Source organism: Rhagoletis pomonella, unplaced genomic scaffold (genome assembly GCF_013731165.1).
Source record: "Rhagoletis pomonella isolate Grant_MI unplaced genomic scaffold, Rhpom_1.0 Rhpom_scaffold_01764, whole genome shotgun sequence".
NCBI classification, from domain to species: Eukaryota; Metazoa; Arthropoda; class Insecta; order Diptera; family Tephritidae; genus Rhagoletis; species Rhagoletis pomonella.
The window spans coordinates 10,780-35,103 of NW_023460318.1; the positions used below are offsets into that span (position 1 = coordinate 10,780).

The window sequence follows — 24,324 nt, forward strand, 5'->3', positions numbered from 1 at the left end:
TAAACTTGGTTTATTTAAGGAAACTTGTATGAATTTTACTGAAAAGACTTTAAATACACTCTTAAAAAAATTTTGTTTATTTGCGCATATTAAGAGAGGTAACCAGTTTCCTCTTTTAATGTGTGCAAATTTGCACGCCGTGTAATAAAATTAATCATTGCCTGTTTACTTTTTCATACCAAATTTTTCGCAAAGAGCAAAATTACACATAAAATGTTTAAAATAAAGTAATGTTTATTATTAGTAGGAAACGTATTTGTAGTTTGAAAATTTTTGCAATTTTAAACATTCTATATATGTGTATTTATGTGTATATTTTAATGATCTCAAGTTCAAAATCAAATACTGAACATCTCATACGTATACAGATTCTTGTTGAAAAATAGATACTTTTCAGTAGTAGTTTTACATGCTCTTTTTAGAGTGTACTTGCTATTTATTATACTTGCTTTGCAAAATACTTATGCACAAAAAATGTACTTTATAAATTGAAATTACAAATGTTTGATTTTATGTACATGTATTCCAAGTCCTTAGGATGGATTAAATTATGTCTTTTTCATGAAAATGTTTGGTTTTCTTACAAATTATGAGATGTATATGTAAAAAAAGAAAATTGGATACATTTGGATACATTTTTGGCTTGGTCAGTGATACATTTTCTTGAGACGGCGCGGCAACACTGCTGCCAGAAGAAGAGGAAGGAATTTAAACATTCGAATTTTAGCTAAGAAATACTATGTTCATATTTGGCTGTGTTTCTTTGATTGATAAGTGAAAAAATATCAAGTGAACCATTAGTTCAACGTTATTGTGTTTCTGCCGCTCAAATGTTAAATTTATAATTTTGGGCGATTTGACGGGTAGCGCCCTTTCGTACCTGCGGTCCGTATCAACCTATGAAATGCGGTTGATATATAGAGAGAGAGAAGTAACGACAACGTCACCTTCATGTGGTTTTTGTTAGTTTATTCGCTTTTGTGAGAGCATTTCGTACTTAGAGAGATAGATAGTTGAATTATTCACTGCGACCAGTAGGTCTATTGTGCCCTTAGCTCATCATAGTACCTCACCTAGCCTTAGAGACTCTAGAAATTTCAGAATTGATCGCGGGGGTAGAAAATCTACGGGTCCTCTCTTGGCCATAAATTTAGTACTTACGCTCAAAACTAGCCCGAAAATGCTAATCTAATGTTAGGAAATCTGGTACGTTAAATTACATAAGCTTTGTTTCTTAACAGATTATTATCACAAATTTTTACTGGATTTGGAAAGCGTTTCTTAACACAAAAAATTTGCAGGATAGAGCCAAAAAGAGAGCATAAAAGCTGAGCTGCAAATTTCTGTTGGCATGTTTAAGAAGCAGCTGTTCAAAACGCACAAGGAAAAAGTTGGTAAGTTTATTTTACTTCGTTTTAATAAAACAAAATGAGTGCATCGTTATCAAAACACATTGAAATATTGCAGAATGTAAGGATTTGTGCATGCATTTGAAGATGTGTGTGTGTGTGTATACTGCGATTGCAAATCTGCTAGTTTTAGTTTTTTTTTACTTTTTCCTCTTTCGATCTCTTTGTGCGTAAAATTATACTCTTCGCCAATCTGCTATCAACAGCTGTAAAAAGTTAAGAAAGACTCCTATACTAGAGATAGGCACGGGACTAAATATTTAATCCCGATCCCGCCCATCCCGATATACGATTTTTAAGTCCCGAGCCCGCCCATCCCGGCGTTTTTCAGAATTGTACCACGGATCCCGTGGGTCCCGAAATCTAAAGCAGGCTACAAATGGACAACAAATTGAAACGATCGGTTGAGATTTCAACGTGTGTGGCGTGGTTTGCAAACCGATCGAAGGTTTGCAAAAATGTTCATGTCTTTCAAATTAATTTTAAATAATAAAAATAATTATGAAAGATATTGCATCTTCCGATTATTTTGTTTTGCTTTGCTGTTCGTTTTCGTCTCAATTAAACATTAATAGTTAAAAATTATTTCAAACAGCGTTTTTAAGGAAGAGTTTGTGAATTTGCGGTGGTTTCGGTTTTATCTGGAGTGTCGGGAAAAGATTTTGGTCCCGTCCCGCCCGTCATATTTTTACAGATCTTCCCGATACCACCCATTCGGGCCAATTTTAAATCAGTACCGTGGGTCCCGCTATCCCGCGCCCATCTCTATAACATACACAATATGTAACAACCTACATCAATTTTAATGCTGTATTTTTGGAAATTTTCTATTTGGAAAAAACAAAAGAATGTAAAATTAGGCCATAAATAAAAATAACTTAAGGACGAGCACACCTAAAGTTAAATATTCTAAAACTAGAATATGTATTAACAAAAAACCAATAATAACAACAACCACATGAGCATGTCTAAATAGCAGTAGAATAGCTGCCCTTTATTGTTGTTGGGTTTACATATGAAAAAGTGAAAAAAGCAACAATAGTTTACGTAGCGAACATAGCTCAGTGGGTAGACCATTGGCTTTGTTGTAACCCGAGGTCGCTGGTTCATATCCCAATCATGGTGGTTGACGTGGTGATCTCCGAAATAATAGCTATAACTTCTACCAAAATGTAAATTACTGTTGTTTTCACAAAAATTTTCATTAATAACGACCTCAAGCTTAATCAAATTGTTGAATATACATAATTGTTATTAGGCCATAAATAACAAAAAAAAAAACAAAAAGTAAAATTTCATATACATAAATTTTCATAAGACGAAGCTTCAATGATAGTACATATTTCTAAATTACTTAAAGCATTTACTAAAATTGAAATAAAAATAACGCGAAATTATAAGTTTTTTATACATGTATGTAAGTACAGTGCCGCACTAAATTATTAGCACAGGTAATTGGCAACATTCTTTTTTTCATATAATCAATTCCACCAAATATGCCAATATTATTATTTTTTTTAAATAAATTCAGATTGCTTATATGTATATGTACATACATAGGTATACATGAAAAAATTAGAAATACATTTCTCTACTGCTTGGTCTTTAAAGGAAAAAATTGTATTCAATCCTTCTTTGTTCGTAACTTCTATATCTCTGCGGCTGTTTTACTTCGTAACTTTGATTTATGCTTAAGAAGGAGCGCTCACTGGAAGCAGGTGTCACAGGAAGTTTTGCGTCTATTTGCACGAATCGGTCCAGCAATATTGTTGGACTATGATCCGTAGGGACATTGAAAAAAATGCCTATACAGAACCATTATCAACCGCATAAACTTATAATTGTGTAAACTTAAATCAACTGTCAAAATTTGTATCGAAACTTGTTTACACATTTCTAATTCTCCAACGATTTCACTGAATAATCTTAATAAACTAAAGCCAAGGCAACTATGTATGTCGCAAGTGTGCACGAAAAGAGAGTATGGGGCGTTAATGTAACAGACGTCTTAAATTAATAAAGGGTTCACTGGAGACTCGATGGGGGTCTACGGAGTGAAAGTTGTAAGTGGGAGTCCATGGAAATTTATCTGGTTTCGATAGTAAAGAACCAAAATGGTTGCTTGATTGCTTGTTTTTTTAACTTTAACTCTTTGACTGGTGTATAGTAGAGTCCGACCGATAAATCGGCCGATGCCGATGTTAGTATCGCAAAAGAATCCGAATCTGCCATTTTTGGCCGATTCTTGAATTAGGTATTGTTATTTAGTTATTTGATGATGTTTTTATTTTGTTATCATAAAAATTTATAAAAGCGTTTGTTCTTAAAATGTAATTATATTCAGGATTTAATCGGCAAAGAATCGGCCGATGCTTCGGCCGATTAAATCCTTAATTAAATTCATTTCAAGAACAAATACTGCTAACAACTCTTTTAATAACAAAAGAAAAACATAATCAAATAACTAAATAACATAACCTCATTCAAGAATCGGCCAAAAACGGCCGATGCCGATTCTTTTGGTCTCTACTAGCCCCGGCATCGGCCGATTAATCGGTCGGACTCTAGTGTATAGTGCTCTTGACGCACTACTGTACTTACCGTCACTTTGTGTCTTCATACGTGGGAAAGCCGTACAGACCACCTGCAGACTAAACATAAACGGATGTTGGTATAACAGGCGAGGCAGAAATTACTGGCGGCAGATATTTGAGCACTTGTGTATTTTCAATGCCTCAGGATAGTACGCCATCATCACCTTTGTTGAAGGGATTATATAATGTTGGGTTCCCTGAGGCTGAATTCTGGTTCAATTCCAGCACTGACGAGCCTAGACTCACACATTGTCGAATCTTCACTGATGGCTTCAAAACTAACTCTTGGTCAGGATATGGGGTCTTTTTCGAAGTTAATGGGGATAAGCTTCACTTTTCTCTTGAAGAGTATGCTTCGGTCTTCTAGGCGGTGGTACAATAACACCATACGGAATAAGGCCATATGGTCTTATTTCCATTTTGTTTTGGAAATATAACCATATGACGTTATTTCCTATGCAGAAGTGAAATAAAGTGACATTAAAATTTGTACGAATTAGTAATAAATTCATAATTGAAATCAGTGTTGCCATTTTAAAATTTCATATTGTAAAAATTGCCTGTTTTACACATATCTCATAAGTTTCTTACAATTCCTGAACCCTCAATTTTTTTTATTAAAAAATGCTTATTTTCGTTCTTTAAAACTCAAACATGAGAAGAGGATTTATAGGCCTTTAAAACTATATATAAAAATCTATTGGTAGACTTTGATTGTTAGGAGTTTTTGTCGCGTAAAATAAAAAAAAAACTAATTTTGTTTATTTTTCAACTTTAACTATCGCGTCAAATACTATACTGATACTCGGCAGTGCCGACCACCTACCTGAAAAGTTTTGTTACATGTACACGCAGTGGTCCTGAAGTATAATTAAATGCCTCCAAAATGTGGCCGAATTTTAGTTGCGGTATATGTTTCTAGGGCAGATTAAAAATTCGAAATAATCAAAATCCTAGCTGCTCCCTTTCTCAATAAATTGATATTTTCGTGTTTTCAACCCGAATTGGCGATCCCCGTTCACGTAACACACTGAAGCTATTCTATTAATGCATATCGGATGGGGACAAAACGATACTAGTAAATACAAGTACATACTCGATACTTTTCGTCTGATACCAAGCAATTTTGGTATCGATACTTTTGAAACGAGTACTGAGTAGGTATCGGAAGATAGTACTTGTATCGAAACACGATTCAGTAACAATTTTATTCCCGGACTTTTATTTTTATACCCGAGCGCACTTGTGCGCAAGGGTATTATAACTTTGTTCACATAACGGTTGTTTGTAACAGGCAAAACGAATCGAGATAGATATAAGCAAATGTATACATAAATGATCAGAATGAAAAGAGAAATCGATTAAGCGGTGACTGTCTGTCCGTCCGTCCGTCTGTGCACACGATAACTGGAGTAAAAATTGAGATATCTTAACGAAACCTTGTACGTGCACTTCTTTCGGGCGTAGGACGGATGGTATTGAAAATGGGCGAAATCGGACTGTAACCACGCCCACTTCCCATATAACGATAATTTTCAGAAATACGAAAACTGCGATATTTTTGTAACTACTGAAGATTATTCACTCAAAATTGATATTTACAATAAATTTTAGAAGAAAAATCAGAATATTATAAATTTTTGGAAAATGGGCGTAGCCACGCCCACTTATGGTTATATGTGTATATCTTGGTAACCGCTGCTCCAATTTCTTCCAAACTTGCCACAGTTGTTGGCGTTGATACAGCATACTAAATGGCCAAAAATTTAAAAAATCGGACAATAACCCACATCCCATATAACGGTAATTTAGAGAAATACGAAATCTTCGATAAATCAGTAAATATTAAAGCTAATTTATTGAAAATTTATGCTTGCAATAATTCTTAACAAGAAATACGCTTTTAATAAAATTTTGGAAAATGGGTGTGGCACCGCCCACTTATGATCACATATATGTATCTCGATAACCGTTCTACCAATTTTTACCAAACTCGGTGTGGTTATTGTGCTTGCCACATAAAAGCCAAACGTTGAAAATTATTGAAATCGGACTAAAATTGAGGCCGCTTTTCATATAACGGTAAATTTTAGAAATGCTTGAAACTTCAATATTTGTAAATTTAAGGACGCTAATTTACTCAAAATTGTAGCGGTAGCTTTCGGAAAGGTGGAAATCATATACATATCTAATACTTGCGTCGGGTATTTCAAATTGTCCATTACAATCATTTCCACTACTGATTGCGTCAATTTCTGATGCTCCGAACCACCTGATGCAAAACTCTCTACATTTGAAAACACAGTGTTTATATTTGGCTGATTGCTTCTTGGTGTAGGGTTTTGGCTCGTGCTTGGCAATTCATTGCTATCCTCTGTGACACAACTTGCTTCATGCAATGCTTCATTGTTTCTCTGTAGTACACATTGTACATTAAAGTTGCGATTAATTGATGGTGGAATTTTTAACTTATGTACTTTTAGGGCTTCAGCCTCCTTTGAATGTTTCAACTTTAAGTGCTGCATCATATTTGTTGTGTTGTTGGAGCACTTTAAAGTTTTGCAGCACAACTTACACCTTACATCTGTAGAACTCTCCTTTGAAAAATGCTTCCAAACATCACTTCGTATTGGAGGCATTTTCCTTTTTTTCGCTTGAATAAAACCTTGGACAATATAATTTTTTGAAAAAAAAATTTAAAAAGCGCTGCTGATGTGAAATGGTTTTGTTTTCTAGTGGCGTACATCTTTCGATTATTTTGGAAATAATCGATTAATATTGCAATTAATCAAAAGGGCTTTCACGATACAATTAAACCGACAAGTGAAGGAAAATAACCGATTAATATTAATTGTTCGATTAAAGACAGCTTAGCCTCACAAAGTACTGTAACCTCGTCATGCGTCTTAAAAAAAGGAAAGGAATTTACTTCTGTGACAACCCCAAACTTATTCTTTTCCACTAAAGAGCCTGACAAATTTCTATAGCTTCAATAATAGTATATATAAATTGGTGGCTATACATGATAATACTGAGGTAAAAATATCAGGGAAAGAAGTTCTTAATTTACATGACTTTTTTGAAACTCCTATACGGTCAGGGAACCTGAATACCAAATGTTGCATGGAATTGGAGTTTTCTACCACTAGCGTTCAACATTCATTACAACAGATATCAAAAATTATATAATTTAATAATGAATGCGTAAATTTCTTTATTCCTCTTATCCATTCCTAATAAACGTTAAAGCGACAGACATGGACTTTAATATCAGTTTTAGCAGTGCGACGAACGACACACCAATAACAAGAAAAGGTTAACACTATTTTAAATTAATTAATTTTACAAACATAAACTACTTTTTATTATGTTTTTTTTCAGATCTTCAAAGTTTGGAAGAAAAAGTATTAGAGCAGATAAGGAAATCCGAGAAAAAAATTTTTAAAGGTAAACTAATTATACATATCGCTCATTTACTTCAATAATGTCACAACTCAAAAAAGCAGCACTCGAGATAAATAGCTTTAAAATTTTGAATTTACATATATGTATGTACATTAGCGTGGGCCGAAAATCCGCTTTTTTAGAATTTCGATTGGTAATAGCAAAAATATGGTTCATAATGCTCTAAAAACAATCTGTGTGAAAAATGAAAATTTTTGGTCAATATCTTAGACTCGCCCAAGTCCATCAAAGTTCAATGGCTTAAAAAAATAAAAATTAATAAATACATTAATTAATAAATTTTTTTTACTAAGATTGCAAGTATCCTCGAAAGTATTAGTCCTACATACTTTGGTATATGAACCTTTTTTGTAAAGAATCGAAGTAAATAAACTAAAAAAAAATGTTAGCACTTGAACTTTGATGGACTTGGGCGAGCCTAAGATATTGACCAAAAATTGTCCTCTTTCACACAAATTGTTTTTAGAGCATTATGAACCATATTTTTGCTATTACCAACCAAAATTCTAAAAAAGCGGATTTTCGGCCCACGCTAATGTACATATTACATATAGTTACGGTGACCATATTAACCGACGTAAAATAAAGGACATTTTTTTCAAAATGATTTTGGAATACGTACATACAACTCGTATGACAAAAGTACCTTACACATATCTTAATTTAAATCAAATATTTACAGTCAATTAAATTATTTAATTGTACAAGTTCCCCTGCTGTAGCGAAAAAATGAAGCCAAATCCTTTTCAAGGACTTCGCCTTCCCTTGCTACCAAAATGCGTTTACGATAATTCATACTGTACGACGAAGCCAGCACACAGTGGTTCAATATTTGGAATTTAATGTTCATAATCCACCGAAACCTTAATTTTTCAACCAATTTTTACTAAAAAGCAAACAAAAAACTATTTAGTTTGGTGAACATTTTTTATAACATTTCAAAATTTTTTGTTTTTGTATTTTTTTTTTTGTTTTGGAAGAACCGTATAATTGTTTTCAACTAGTTTGTGTTATGTAACATTTATTAACTGGAACAGGAGAGTACATTTTCTTCAAAATTTTTACTTTTTCTGCATTTTGCACAAAAAAAATAATATAACCAAATAAAAATTCAGAAATCAGGCTTAACTGGTCTCTTGGAAATACTGTAAGCTTTCATAAAAAAAATATAAAATTAATCAAATGAAATGAAAAATGAAGGCTCCAGTGAATTACGAACACTAAATGCCAGTTTTGAACCACTAAGCAGCAGGGGTTTAATGTTCTAGTTCAGTGGAACTGGAAACTTAGCGTGGAACACCATCCTGGGCACAACTTTCCCTGGGCTTTATAGATTGTACAAAAATAACCGATTAAATAGAAACCCTTAAGTGAGGTGCGAAATCAACTGGGGATGGTTTTCATTATATTTTATAAGGAACATTTTTATTTTTTATATTCTCCGTTAAAAAAATACCTCTGAAAAATGCAGAGCCGATTTAAAGGACAGTTTAAGAAATAAATGACAAAAGGCGTCCTTTATTTTGAAAAAAATTATAAAGGACAGGGGGTTAAAATAAAGGACAGTCCTTTAAAATAAAGGACGGATGGTCACCGTACATATAGTAAAAGTGAATATATATTTTATTCGAGTAAGATAGTGGTAATCGATATAGCTATGAAATTTTTACACAACATTGAACAAATTTTTAGATTATGGCACTATTGAATTAAATGCGCGATATGTATGTATGTATGTATTTAAAAAATTAAACACATATATATATATATATTAGGGCGGGTCGATTTAAAAATCGCTCATTGCTCTGTGAAAATCGTATTCTAGGGATCAAAATAAGAAACTTTGCCGAAGGAACCATACCTCTAAAACGAATTCTGATGTCCCCCAATTTGGGTCGAACTTTTGGGTAGGGGATAATTTTGAAAAATCCCACTTTGACCCATTTAAAGTGCTCCAATCCAGTCCAAATGTATGACCGACCCCCACTAACTTTGGACGGCCGATCCACCCATGCCAGTGGCACACCCCCTGGAACTCCCCTGGGGGGTTCCCCAAACAATCATTTCAAAAAATCACCATTTTTGGCTTTTACATGAAAAAATCAGCTAAATGGCTATGTTTTTTCTTTATTTTTATTTATTTATTTATAATAATATTTATTATTTATTTATAATAATATCTATTTTTTCTCTTAAGAAATTTATTTAGTCAGAACATATGTAAATGAAAAAATTAATTTAAGTGAGTTATAGAAAAGAAACTAAAAAAAATTATTGTTTGAAGTCTTTTTTACTTTCAAGTCTGGGCAATTTCGCACGGCTCTCTAATGTCGTCGCCATAACAGCCTCTACATTTTCCGGTATAACCCGTTTGGAAACGCTAGCTAGCAATTGAACATGTCGTTCCGTTCCTTGTATGTGTGATGGAATTTTTGGATCATTAAACGGTGGATCATCTTGATTTAAATATTCTTTCAATGTATCGTACGGAATGCTTCGCGTGAATGGTGGTTCAAATACGATATTTGTATCATTCAAATTGATCATTTCCGTATAACTTGTGCAATTAAAGTTTATATCTGGTTTTTTATAAACTCTAAGTTCCATTGGCTCGTCAACATCGGTTCGATAGCGTAGAATTTTCTTGATGGCACAGTCGCGCTTTTCTTTGCTATCATCAAACAACATTGATAACAAGATATTTTCCGAATGCGCATAATATGAATTATCTTTAATTACTTGATTGACAATTTTGCGTAAACGAGGTTCTAGAAATCGTGACCAACCAATGAACTTGAAAAATAATGCACTGCCGTACACGACAGAGCTGTAATACTTGATATTGAAGTACATTGGCACATAACATTTAATTATAAATTCAACCAGAATTCTTAAATTTGCATCTGGATTTTCCGTTGTCATATATAATCGCAATAATCTAGCGGCCTTGGTGAGCCACCGAGAATGTACAATTTTCCCTGGTTTGATGTTAGCCAAATCCACCGGAACCACGCCGCTAGAAATTGCATGGGCCATGTCGTATAAGTACTTCGAATCGGTGGAAAATTCAATTTTTTCTGGAGCAGGGGGTGTCTAAGCCGCCGCTTAAGCCGAGTTCAGCGGCCGTACGCGCGCACTTTGGCGGCAGTGGAGTCGACGCGACTCCGAAAATAATTACCGAGCGCGCACGGCCGCCTCCCAATCGTCGTGCGAAAATCCGCACAAAGCAGTTCAGCTACTCAAGTCGGACAACGCGCACGCGCCCCCCTTAATATCAGCAATTTTAAAACATCTTTTTTAACTGTGTCATCCAAAATATACTTTGAATATATGAGCAAACTATTAAGCAAAATACATAAAAATTGAAAACCAACGTGTTTCCTTAGAGCGGAAAGAAACTGTGTGTGTGCAAGGTGAGTGCGAAAGGCAACCATTGGAAGTATTCATGGTCCTTCGCAGCCAACCGTGGCCCAGCTCCTAAAGAAAAAAAAAAAGAGAAAAATTTTAGAACTTAAAAATAAATTAATAAAACCTACAAAAAAAAATCGGTTCTCGTACGTCCGCAAAAAAAACAAACATATAAAAGCAATTTTAAGAGTGGAAAAAAGATACAAACAAAAGTGCACGTATATACATACATATACATATACGCAAAAAAAAAAAAACACAAGAAACGTGAAAAATAAAAATTGTTAAATTAACAAAACATATACATTTTTTGGAAAAAGAAGTGCGCAAACAAGCGTTCGAAGTGCTACACACAAGTGAACATATTCACAAAAGTGCAAACAATTTGAAAAAAACGTAATTTTGTTGCGCAAAATTTCAAAAATTTATATACGCAACAACAACTAAAAGAAGAAGCAAAGCGCAATCAGCAGCCATCAACCAACCAAACCATCAGCCAACATTGGAGCGACATCACCAGCATCAACATAAGCGGTAACAACAACACCAGCACAAGAAGACCCCGGCGCAAAAAGGACTTAAACACATTCATCGCTACATAAATCAAGGAAAGTAGTAAGTCGGCAAATTTTTAATTTCCTTAAAAAATTGAAATAAATATAACTTTCATATTCTTAAAAGTTATATTATTTCTAATAAACTGCCAACGGGCATACATACGTATATACATACATATATATATATATAATTTCATAAAAGGCGTATTTATTCTCGCCAAAAACGGTTTCACTAAAATTGCGGATATTTTCTTGCCGCCCAAAAATCTCACATCGGCAATTTGCCGCTATTGAATTTTGGTAGAAACATTCCGTTTTCCGGAAAGCGGTATATCTCCACTTACCGCCAATCTTATATATATATATGTACATATATACAAATTCTGATATATACCCCAAAATAAATTCCGTTGCAGTTTATATGCCTACTGTGTCCCACTGTGCAAGAACAAAATATTAGCACATTAAAATCACATACTTTCCTCTGCTTACCAATTTTTGCCGTTGGTCGCATAGTTCGTTGAACTTGGCTAAACAAATTGCCGAAAAACATAAGTGCACTATTTCCCATATATCATATGTACATACGTTAGCACATAGAAACATTTTTACCAGTTGCATTTTCTGCAACTATTCGTATAATAGCTAAGAGAGTCGCTGCTATTTATCGAACAATACAGTCCACACGTACCAAGCGCACTCTAGCTTATTTTAATTTATTTCAATCTTGCTTTTCTCTGCTGCACTCACCAAGCTAAGAGAACGTAAATCAAAGCCCGCTCTCTCAGCGGTGAGCGGCTCTTTACGTATTATTATATCCACTTGTGCATTCCCGCACACATACATACGTACGCACTATAATCAAAACAAATTCTCTGTTGTTTTCGTTTCTTAACTCACCACTGCTGTGACAAAGCATAGCTTAGCCATATACTCGGCTTCATACGTAAATATTTGTACATACATACGTACGTACATTTTTACATTCTACATATTCTGCACTTTTGTACATACGTGCTAACAAAGAATATTGTCACACGAATATTATCCATAACGCGATAAGAAGTGAGTTCAAGATATCAGATACATGCAACCCAGTAGGGAAAGCTCCCGAATTGCATTGGTCTAGATAGTGATAAATAACCATTACTTTTTCAGTATTTACATAATTAGTTATATCACATTAAATATTTATACATACGTATATTTCACCACGTATATAAAAGTGAAAAGTGTTTGTGATTTTTTTTTCTCGTACTGAAATTTTTCAAATCCAAATTCCGCGGATTTAATTGGGACGCTCCGTTTTCCACGTAATAAAAAGTGCTGAACCAAAAATTAAAGCAAATATAATTTCACGTAATTTGCAAGAAACAAAAAACACAAACACCGCCACAAAATCTTAAAATTCTTTTCCTGATTTTCTGTGGCACAAAGTGCAATTTTTACGCGTTTGACATATATTTTTCTAATTTTTGCGAACGTTATCTGGGTGGTACTCAGTAAAATTTGATAAATTTTTCTCTCAATTTTTATACGTGTGACCTTCCACAGCATTAAAAATGCCACTTGGACACAGTCCACCAAAAATGTCTGAAATCGAGACAAGGTCAAAAACTGCTTCGCAAGAAGCCACCGGTGGTAAGAGGGAACCCTCACCGCGCCCGAAACCTAAAACTTTTGACCCATCCGCTCAAAAGTTTATAGCGGAAAGTGACAGTATCATGAGATACTGTGCAAGATTCAGTGATGCACCGATCCAAGACCACACTGAATCATATCTTATGATAAAAGACAAATCACTAGATGATTGTTGGGCACGGCTTCAGTCCGCCTATGATTTGGTTTTTTCAAAGCCAGATGACAGCCTACCCGAAAACTTTAAGAGTTCGGTAGAAGGCAAGTACTTCACTTGCCTTGAATTATATGAGGTGACCAAAGCTAAAATTGCCGATCAACTGTCGTTGATTAAAGCAATCGCCGCACCGAGTCCACCACCCCGCGTGGAACACACCTCGGCAGAGGCAAACGTTTTTCTTCAAGTCCCACCTTGTGACACGGAGACATTTTACGGTGGTTACGAAGAATGGCCCGCTTTTCGTGACATGTTCACAGCGGTGTACATCAACCACCCGAAGCTCTCCCGTGCTCAAAAACTGTATCACCTTCGGTACAAAACTCAAGGAAAAGCCGGTTCCATCGTCAAGCAATACCCGCTCAGCGATGATAACTTCGAGCTGGCCTGGGAAGCTTTACGGTCACGATACGAAAACAAACGTATCTTGGTTGACAACCAAATTAAAATTTTGATGACTTTGCCGACTATTCAATCCGAGAATAGCGAGCAACTTCAAAGGCTGCAAACATCAATTAACAACTGTCTGTCAGTTCTTAATTCCCAAGACGTCCAGACAGACAGTTGGGATCCCATATTGGTGTACATTTGCTCATCCAAATTGCCCGAAACCACACTGTCACTTTGGGAACAATCTCTCTCTTCTCGAAGAGATTTACCCTCATGGTCACAAATGGACGATTTTCTTACTTCAAGATACGAAGTAGTCGAAAGACTTAACCGGCTTCATCCAAGCCAAAATAAACAAAAACCAGTCGCTCATCAAAATGCTGCGCAAAACAGGTCCTTTAACAGGACTCAAACCTTTGTGGCAGAACCTAAGAGGGAACCAACTTGCTCTTACTGCAAGTCCCCTCATCCCATTAGAGTCTGCCCACAATTTAAGCGAATTTCGGTACCGAACCGAGTACAATTCGCAAACCAAACCAAGCTGTGCAAAAACTGCCTTGGTAATACCCATAGCACTAATGAGTGTCCGAGCAAGTGGTCATGTACACATTGCCAACAACGGCATCACTCCCTGCTGCACATGAACCCCAAACCACAATCTCGACACTCCAGTGCGCGAGCGAATGAAACCGCCGCACAACACACTACTGCCCAGTCGACACCTCCCGCTCGACAAGCGCAGTCAAGCTCCGATTCCAGCGAGCAACCGTGCTGTTCCAAACAAGCACAAATACAATCATTGCACACCGACAATGATAGCAAAATTCTCCTTCCAACTGCCATAGTCGCAGTTGAACACGAGGGTGAATTGTTTCAACTTAGAGCCCTGATTGATCAAGGCTCACAAAGAACTTTCATTTCCTCGAAAGTTCAAAAACGGTTGAAACTACCATTCGAACATTCCAAGTTCGAAATTTCCGGCATGGGTGGACATGTAGTACAAAGCTCCTCAAAGCTTTGTCCACTCACATTGGTAGCACCAAAAACCATGCAACGGATAAACACACAGGCTATCGTGCTACCTCAGCTCACGAGGCACATGCCTACATTCACCATTAGCCGTGAAAACTGGCAGCAATTCAAGATCCTTGAACTTGCTGACCCAAGCTGTCACATACCAGCTCAAACTGACATGGTAATCGGCAGCGATATACTTCCACAAATCCTGCTGGAAGGTATACAAAATATTTGCGACACAATACTTGCGCAAAAAACAATATTTGGCTGGATTCTCAGTGGTCCAGTAACCGAAAATGTGGTGTCATTCTCGACACAAGTAGAAGAGTGCTCGAATGCAACTCTCAGCTCTCAGCTTCGAAAGTTTTGGGAAGAGGAGGAGATTCCACAGCCTCCACAAATTTCCCCGGAAGATCAGGCTTGTGAGCATATATATGCAACAACAACGACTCGTGCCCCAAACGGTCGATACATTGTGCGACTTCCATTCAAGGAAGAATTTCCAAAAAAGCTGTATCTGGGCCACTCTCGGTCTGCTGCACTGCAGCAGTTTTTTAGCATGGAGCGATCGCTTCAGAAAAAAAGGAGACTTAGGCACAATGTATAACAATGTGTTGCAAGAATATCTCGACCTCGGTCATATGGAGCACACGAAGCCATGTGAGATAGTAGCTAATGGCAAATACTTCTCATTCTACTTGCCACACCATGCGGTCGTCAAACCAGATAAGGTAACCACCAAAGTTCGCGTGGTATTCAACGCCTCAAAAACATCTGGTTCAGGAAAATCCCTGAATGACGTGTTGCACACTGGTCCCACACTCCAGCCAGATCTCATGCTGCTCATTCTGCAGTGGCGAATGCACAGATTCGTGTTCAATGGCGACATTGAAAAAATGTATCGTCAAATACTCATCCATGAGGACGATAAAGATTTTCAGCGAATCTTATTTCGCACATCGGCTGACTCTCCTGTCACCGATTATAATCTTAAAACCGTAACGTTCGGGGTTAATTGTGCACCATACCTCGCTATCCGTACCCTGCATCAATTAGCAGATGATACGATAGCGACATTTCCCTTGGCTGCCGCAATACTTAAAACCGAAACGTATGTGGATGACATCCTATCCGGAAGTCATGATATTGACAACGCCACTGAATCACTTCTTCAAGTGATCAAAGCGCTTAAGTCAGCTGGTTTCATACTCAAGAAACTAACGGCCAATCATCCGGCCATCTTAGAAAAATTTCCAAAAGGGGATCTTCTCGACTCCAACTTTTTGGAATTTGAGAGCGCTTCCACAACCAAAACTCTTGGTATACAATGGAACGCACTCACAGATAAATTTTCATACACCATTCTGCCTGCATCGACATCGAATGCCGTCACAAAGCGACAAATTTTATCTTCTGTCGCAAAACTTTTTGACCCGGCAGGATGGCTATCGCCAGTGATGATTCAAGCTAAGATTCTTCTTCAAGAACTTTGGCTAGATGGCGTTGATTGGGACGAATGTGCCAAACCTATATCCTTGGCAAAATGGCAACAGTTCGCAGAAAATCTGCCAGCCATCTGCCACATCGAAATCCCTCGATGGGTTAATTTCACTCCGGGGCAAAATACCCAAATCCACGGGTTTTGTGATGCCTCGGAAAAAGCATATTGCGCTGCGATTTACATCCGGGCAGATGCTAGCAACCAAAGATATTCCACTCTCTTGGTTGCAAAAAGCAAAGTCGCACCATTGAAGACGGTAAGCTTGCCACGCCTGGAGCTGTGTGGTGCAGTCTTACTCGCAAAACTGGTCGCAACTGTTCGAAAACAGCTCAAATTGGAATCGTGCAACATATTCTTATGGTCAGATTCAGAGATTGTGCTAGCTTGGCTTGAAAAGCCACCATGTACATGGAAGACGTATGTATCCAATCGTACCTCTCAAATCCGGGAATATCTTCCAACCGGTGCATGGCGCCATGTTTCCAGCCAAGATAAGCCAGCCGACCTCGGCACCCGTGGGTGCAAACCGCAGGATTTGGCGAATTCCCCACTCTGGTGGTACGGACCAACATGGCTCTCTTGCCACATGGATGCATGGCCAAGGTCAAAGGCATGCAGTGCATCTCCACCAGAAAAGCGCAAGGTGGAGGCATATCACGCGCTCGAAGAAGAGGTCGATTTTCTTGATCGCTTTTCTTCTTTCTCTCGAGCACTCCGCGTGACTGCGTACATGTTCCGCTTCGTGAGCAATGCCCGCAACAAATCAAAGGGGGTAGCCACAATCACCTATCCACATCTGACACATAACGAATTTCAATATGCAAAAGTTCATCTTATCAACGCAGCGCAATCACGCCATTTTCCGCGCGAAAAAAGCGCTTTGCAAGATAAAAAGCCACTTAACAAAAAAAGTCCTCTTATTGTTCTCAATCCTTCGTTGGACAAAGACGGACTTCTACGGGTTAATGGCCGATTAGCACATTCCACATTAAGCTATAATGAAAGGCACCCAATAATTCTCCCTACCGAATCGAGGTTCTGCCAGCTATATTTGGAGTTTTTACACTCGCTGCTTCTTCACGCAGAAACACGATTAATGCTCCAAATGGTAAGGCAAGAGTACTACGTACCAAAGCTGAAACCTCTAATTAAAAAATGCATCTTTCAATGCAAAGTGTGCACGCTGTACAAGCAACAAACACGCACCCAAATAATGGCCGCTCTACCCCCTGAGCGCTGCAGTTTCTCACTCCCATTTTCCACAACGGGAGTAGATTTTGCTGGGCCATTCCACATTAAAGCATCGGTGTTAAGATCTACAACCCTTATCAAGGGATACGTTGCAGTTTTTGTCTGTTTTTCCACAAAGGCAGTGCATCTCGAGCTATGCTCGGATCTTACAACCGAAGCTTTTCGAGCAGCATTCGCCCGCTTCGTTGGCAGACGAGGTTTTCCCTCAAAAATGATGAGCGACAATGGAAAAACGTTCATTGGCGCCCAGCGCGCAACAGAACGCGACTTCGTTAAATTCCTTAACGAATGTTCCGCAGACATTGTCAAAAAATATGCCCCTCAAGGCATCAACTGGCAATATATACCACCCAGCGCCCCCCACATGGGCGGCTTGTGGGAATCTGCAGTGAAAAGCTTTAAAATCCATTTAAAGAAAACCGCTGCAACCCACAAGTTCACTTTCGAAGAATTCACGACGCTTCTGGTGCGAATTGAAGCAGTCCTCAACTCGAGGCCTCTATCCGCACTTTCTCAAGACCCAGCTGATATGACAGCACTTACTCCGGGTCACTTCCTTCGAGGTGCACCGCTATTGGCCATTCCCGAGCCTAATGCGGAAGACCTCTCTCTACTAAACCGATGGGAGAAAGTCAAAGCACTTCACCACCAATTTAGTCGCCGCTGGAAAGAAGATTACCTCAAAGATCTTCAGAAGAGGTACAAGTGGAAAACTCCACAACGCGACCCTCAGCCAGGCGACATCGTCGTGATCAAAGAAGATTCACTCCCCCCCACCGAGTGGCGATTGGGACGAATCGAAAACGTTCGCCATGGCCCTGATAACCACATACGTGTTGTGGAAGTCCGTACACAAAATGGAGTTATCACGCGGCCACTTGTCAAACTGTGCTTCCTTCCAAAAGCACAATAAATAATTCTATACATCCTTTCCTTTTGTATATTAAGGGTCTTAACTTCCCGTTTAAATATTGTACCCAAGTACTTCTCGTTTCTCTGCCTTTGCTTCTACTTACAGATCGAAGACATCATGGCAGCACGGAAGGCATGCCCCCTGGCTCCAACGGCAGAGACAGACAACTGCCTACAATGCCGGCTCTGCCACCGTTACCACGCATTGCGGACGTGCCCGGCCTTCAAGGCGATGAAGCCGCCGCAACGGTTGGGAATAGCCCGCGCGCAAGGCTACTGCGTCAACTGCCTTGCGCTCACCCACACTACCGGGGAATGCGACTCGCCGGGTAGTTGCAAGACCTGCGGGCTAGCGCACCACACGCTGCTGCATGTGGCAGCCAACACGCATGCGCGCACGGGGCCAAGGGAACAGGGGCCCAAGAAGAGGAAACCGGCCACAAAGGCCCCAAGGAGCGTCAAGCGGCGCGCACCGCCGAAGAAAAAGGCGCTGAAGAAGGCGCAGAAGAACCCGCGGAACCATGCGCCGCAACCGCCGCGCAAGAAGACCGCCCAACGGACGATCGCGCGCACGCCCCAAGGCCTACAAACGGCCAATTTCCAGGGCCGCACCACCCACCGCGTCCTGGGCAACACGATCCGCGCCCTGAAAGAGCTGCAGGAGACGCTCAGCAACGCATTCCTGCAGGGCGGGGATGATGTCTAAGCCGCCGCTTAAGCCGAGTTCAGCGGCCGTGCGCGCGCACTTTGGCGGCAGTGGAGTCGACGCGACTCCGAAAATAATTACCGAGCGCGCACGGCCGCCTCCCAATCGTCGTGCGAAAATCCGCACAAAGCAGTTCAGCTACTCAAGTCGGACAACGCGCACGCGCCCCCCTTAATATCAGCAATTTTAAAACATCTTTTTTAACTGTGTCATCCAAAATATACTTTGAATATATGAGCAAACTATTAAGCAAAATACATAAAAATTGAAAACCAACGTGTTTCCTTAGAGCGGAAAGAAACTGTGTGTGTGCAAGGTGAGTGCGAAAGGCAACCATTGGAAGTATTCAGGGGGCATATTTTGCAACTCAATTTTCTGGAAGCCGTCCACCACCTGAAAATATATAATAATAAAATAATTAAAAATGATTTACAATTATAATAAATGAGTGATAGCAATAACTTACCGGAAGAGTTTCACAAGTTTCGATTTGACGGCTCAGTTTTCCGGTTGCCGATCTTGGTCCAGTGCTGGTTGATTTATCCAAAGCTTCAAACAAATGCCGAAACGGAAGTTCGTTGAAGTGTAGAAGGCAAACGAACTAATGCATTGGTCTTTTTAACAGCAATTCGAATCGTCGTATAATTCCACCGTGTGGGTCAGTGTTTGTTGGCTCACCGTCAGTGCATATTCCAATTAATGCATCCAGTGATATATTTTTATCGTTGAAAAAACCATTTCATTTGGTTTTTTTGTATTCAGCGGTTTATTGTTCCAGTCTTACGTAACCAATTAATTCAGAATTGGGTTCTCTCAAAATAACAAGATGAGGTTCTTTTACCATCCTAGTATGATACTTCTCATCAATTTTATATATCGTTAAAGTATCATCTTTTCTGCCATCGAATGAAAACGCTAACAAATTGGTATCATCTAACCGTTTGCGAAGCACTTCTTGTCTGCATTTCTCTTTTTCTCTGCGAACTTTCGATTTATCCTTGATGAGAGGTCTCCCATGCTTATCTTTAATTTTAAAATCTTGCAAAAGAGCGGTTCCCAATGCTGATGCTACTCTGTCAGGCACACCAAACCTGTTACATACCAAGGCAAAGTTAAAACAATCGTATCTCTCTGTGTATTGTGAACTTGTGCTTCTATCCATATCTTCTTGAACCGGTGGCGGTGCGTATGTTGAATCATCGGGATCTTGGTATGTTGGCATTGATGACATAGACGTTGCTCCTTGCTCTTCAGTTTCCATCACAAATGCATCCATTGTTAGTCTTCTCTGATTATGTTGATCGTGCATGAACTCTTTGAGGCGTTCGGGAACCCAGCCGCATGCACATGGAGCTGCCTTCAAATCGCATTTACATGTTCCAATGTAAAAAATTCTTTCCAGATATTTTACATACTCTGTAAATTGTTGGGTGTTGTTTCTTCTCTTGATTTGCTCTTGATACTTGTCAAGCAATTTATTCAATTTATTAAATACACTTATTTCAGCATTATTTCCATACCAAGTTTTTCCCAAATTCCAATCAACTTATCTTGTACTTGAATAGTGAATGATTTATGGGAAAACTTTTTTTGTTCTGTTTTAGCACGTTCGCTTAAGTAAAAATAATATCTCAAGATATCCAGATGGGTTGGTAAATTAAGATCAGTTAAATCAGTAGACACACCAAAAACAGTAACATCATGCTTGGGTATATGACTCATTGGGTTTTCGATAGTTGTTGATGTAGGTGCTTCATCTTGCGGTGTAGAGGATGGTGGATTCATTGTAAACTTTTTGATTTGGAATGGTCACTTCACTTATTATTTTTTTTTGAAATATTTTTTTATCTGAAATTAGCACTTCACAATTTGAGTTCTTCACAACGACTTAATGCATTCACAAAAACTGTTGCGTTATATATGGTCTACGAGACGAGGTAATAATGAAATGGTAATTTCAATTCTACCTGCTGTGTCTTGTGGTGGCTTAAAAAAAACAACACAAGCAATTTTACGATCTGCAATTGTGTCAAAGTGATACCTTCATTGTTTAAAAGGGTTGCGGTGCATTCCAGTGATACCTTAATTGTTAAAATGGTTGCAAAAAACGCGCATTTCTTAAGAAGGTGCCTTAAAATACCCACAAAAAGGGTTGTAAAAACAATCTTCATTTCTTAAGTAGGTGCTATAAAAAAACTACACAAGTAAGTTTACGACATGCAGCTGTGTCTTAAAAAACGCACACAAGCAATTTTCCGATTTGCAATTGTGTCACAGTGATACCTTCATTTTTTAAAACGGTTGAATAAAAAACCCACACAACTATGTTTACGACATGCAAATGCATCACAGTGATGCCTTGGTTTTAAAAGGGTTGTAAAAAACGCTAACTTCTAATAATTTTTTTTAATTTCTTTTCTATTACTAAGTTAAATTCATTTTTTCATTTACATATGTTCTGACTAAATAAATTTCTAAAGAGAAAAATAAACTCCAAAAAGAAAAAACATAGGCATTTCGCTGATTTTTTCATGTAATGTGCAAAACCGGCGATTTTTTGAAATGTTTTGTATGGTGAACCCCCAGGGGGGTTCCAGGGGGTGTGCCACTGGCATCGGTGGGTCGGGCCTCCAAAGTTAGTGGGGGTCGGTCATACATTTGGACTCGATTGGAGCACTCTAAATGGGTCAAAGTGGGATTTTTCAAAATTTGCCCCTACCCAAAAGTTCGACCCAAATTGGGGGACATCAGAATTCGTTTTAGAGGTATGGTTCCTTCGGCAAAGTTTCTTATTTTGATCCCTAGAATATGATTTTCACAGAGCAATGGGCGATTTTTTTGCCTCCCCACAAATCGACCCGGCCTAATATATATATATATATATATATACATATATACACTTTACAGAAATAGATCACAACCAAAAATCAATAAAGCGAAGCCTTACACGAATTTTGCAAGAAAGAAAACAAAGGAAATACAGCCACAAAACTTCATGGAATGAGATTATCCCCAAAACACCCTTTGGCAACATTGAGGATTTTAAAAAATTTGAAAAGGAAATTAAGGACCATTCTTCCAAATACGAAAGTCTGGTAATTATTTTGTTCAATCAATATGAATGAACTATTATATTAAGTGATTGCAAAAATTTATTTTTAGTCTGAAGAACTTTCGCATATAATTTGTACGAGCGTGAAAAATTTATTAAAATGGCTTGGCGTAAAATTGTTACGGATAACGCAGCACAAAATTTATGCTGGAAAGGGACAAACACCAAAGTGGCAGCAAGAAGTTTAAGCATTACAGCAGCTTTAAAAAGTATACTGTTTCAATAACATGCATGCAAATTTATTTATTTGTTAGTTCTATCTTCCAGATGTACTTTCCGTGAAATTTCCCCAATCCACAGACGACGAACTCGCACGAACCTTCATTACCTTTTTCCAGCATGCAAAAGGACGACTTCTAAAACGCACTGTATATCAAAGCAATAGAAATAGTAGTCTAGAAACCTAAAGACAACTTCATACCAGGGCTCGAAAATGCCATTTTCGTATACATCCATTTTGTCACCGAAAATCACATACAAATGTGTATATAGTATGTATTGCTAGTTTTTGCTGAACAATCCAAGCCCTGTATATAGTCATTTTAATTTTAAGTAAAAGTAAAAAAAAAAAACTGAATTATACCTGAGTTTAAGAAAACTAAGACTGAATGAATTAACAATACTTTATCCATTTATTTTAATTAAAGTGCTTTATAATTTTAAAAATGAACCTTCTACTTTTTCAATTTTCTAAACTTGAGCTAAAACGGGGTAAAAAATGGTATTTAACCATTCTAATTTAAGTTAAGCTATTGTATTTGTACATATATATTTTGTCGAAAATATAGTTCATGCTACAATGAAATCCACATAACCTGAAGTTTTAAACCTTGTACAAGATTTATAAAAATTCACCACATTTTTTGAAATCAAACGAATTTTTATAAATCTTGTACAAGGTTGAAAACTTTAAGTTATGTGGATTTCGTTGTAATAAAAAAATTAAAAGAAATATAGAAAAAGTAAATAGTCAAAATTTTTAAAGACAAATTGTGGCTGACTTCCAAAACGTATCAATACATTGTTTGGAAACTGTTATACTGCGGTATTCAAACTGTTTGTATATGCAGAGTTTGCGACACATTGCAATCATATACATTGCATATTTTAAATACTCAATATAGCAATGAACAGTTTTTCTGAATTTTCCATTTTTAAAACACCAATGGTAACCAATAACAAACGAAGCATCAACTTTGTTTCTGATGCGCTGCATGCGCTAGCGATGCGTTTCGATAAATTTTCGGATGCGTTTTGGAAAAGTATACATCGTCAACATTTTGTAGTTCGGCGTTATGGAACATTATACTTTGTACGTATGCAAAGCAATTGACGTTTTGGAAGTCAGCCTGTTTCTAATTATCGGCCCGCCGCACTATAGGTAAAACACGAGTTTTTTTCAAAATCGTAGATCTTCCGTTAGAGAAGAGATAATGGAATGAAAATTTTTTTTTATCGTGAAGATGAATGATCATAGAATATAGGAAAACTATAGCGAAGTTACAAGTTAAGTTAAGTTATTGTTGTTGTAACTTATCAATAGTTTTCCTATATTATATGATCATTTGTCTTCACGATAAAGAAATTTTCATTCCATTATCCATGGCGCCTATAGTGCGTCGGTGTAAAATTTAAGGAATTCCATTTATTTTTTTGAAACGAGGCTAAATGTAACACTTATAAGGACTGCATGTGAATGAACTTTAAGTAAACCATTTTATTAATTTTTAGCAATATTTTTTAATCTAATCTTAACAAATTTAATTAATCTAAATTAATTCATCTTAACAAAACACAAAAAACACAAAGCATATGATAGTTTTAAAGTTTTGAAAAAAATTTAGGTAAATAAGCAATATTCCAAATTAATGAATCATATATTATGTTTAAGTTCAAATAATTCATTATTACTATTTTATTGGGAATAAATTTAATACAAGTTTTACAAACAACGCGTTTTATTTAATAAAGCAAAACACAGCAGTTTGAAATTCACATTCGACTCCCATTAGAGATCAGCATTAGAATTCGATTAGAGAATTATTATTTTCTCGAGTCGAGAACTATGTGCCATTTTTGTTGTGATCGCTATGATTCTCAATAGTTTTTCGAGTCATTCTCTAACGTTTGAGATTGGAGAATGTGGC

The 24,324-nt window shown here is 37.5% G+C and overlaps 2 protein-coding genes across 5 annotated transcripts; both read left to right on the forward strand.

Annotated features, from left to right (window-relative positions):
• The first annotated feature begins 1,269 nt into the window (after positions 1–1,269).
• On the forward strand, positions 1,270–23,166 carry LOC118752707. Of its 2 annotated transcripts, XM_036487587.1 has the most exons (6): positions 1,270–1,394; positions 7,253–7,318; positions 7,385–7,450; positions 21,973–22,160; positions 22,228–22,386; positions 22,445–23,166. In XM_036487587.1, exons 1-5 carry the CDS (start codon positions 1,352–1,354, stop codon positions 22,363–22,365), a joined length of 501 nt encoding a protein of 166 aa, XP_036343480.1. In that variant the 5' UTR covers positions 1,270–1,351; the 3' UTR covers positions 22,366–22,386; positions 22,445–23,166. The 2 variants fall into 2 exon arrangements, with proteins under 2 accessions (XP_036343480.1, XP_036343479.1); XM_036487586.1 differs by lacking the exon at positions 1,270–1,394 and having other exon boundaries at positions 6,650–7,318.
• On the forward strand, positions 10,739–19,231 carry LOC118752705. 3 transcript variants are annotated; one of them, XM_036487583.1, is made up of 2 exons: positions 10,739–11,491; positions 18,466–19,231. In XM_036487583.1, the coding sequence occupies exon 2, from the start codon at positions 18,478–18,480 to the stop codon at positions 19,063–19,065; it is 588 nt and encodes a 195-aa protein (XP_036343476.1). In that variant the 5' UTR covers positions 10,739–11,491; positions 18,466–18,477; the 3' UTR covers positions 19,066–19,231. The 3 variants fall into 3 exon arrangements, with proteins under 3 accessions (XP_036343476.1, XP_036343477.1, XP_036343478.1); XM_036487584.1 differs by having other exon boundaries at positions 10,739–11,488; XM_036487585.1 differs by lacking the exon at positions 10,739–11,491 and adding an exon at positions 12,087–12,498.
• Positions 23,167–24,324: the final 1,158 nt, after the last annotated feature.

What these genes read in the sequence shown, in the direction of transcription:
- LOC118752707 (XM_036487586.1), top strand. Translation starts at nt 7,204, where the DNA reads ATGCGTAAATTTCTTTATTCCTCTTATCCATTCCTAATAAACGTTAAA. An exon ending in CACACCAATAACAAGAAAAG is followed by an intron (nt 7,319 to 7,384) that starts GTTAACACTATT and finishes GTTTTTTTTCAG; the next exon opens with ATCTTCAAAGTTTGGAAGAA. An exon ending in CTTCCAAATACGAAAGTCTG is followed by an intron (nt 22,161 to 22,227) that starts GTAATTATTTTG and finishes ATTTATTTTTAG; the next exon opens with TCTGAAGAACTTTCGCATAT.
- LOC118752705 (XM_036487583.1), top strand. Translation starts at nt 18,478, where the DNA reads ATGGCAGCACGGAAGGCATGCCCCCTGGCTCCAACGGCAGAGACAGAC.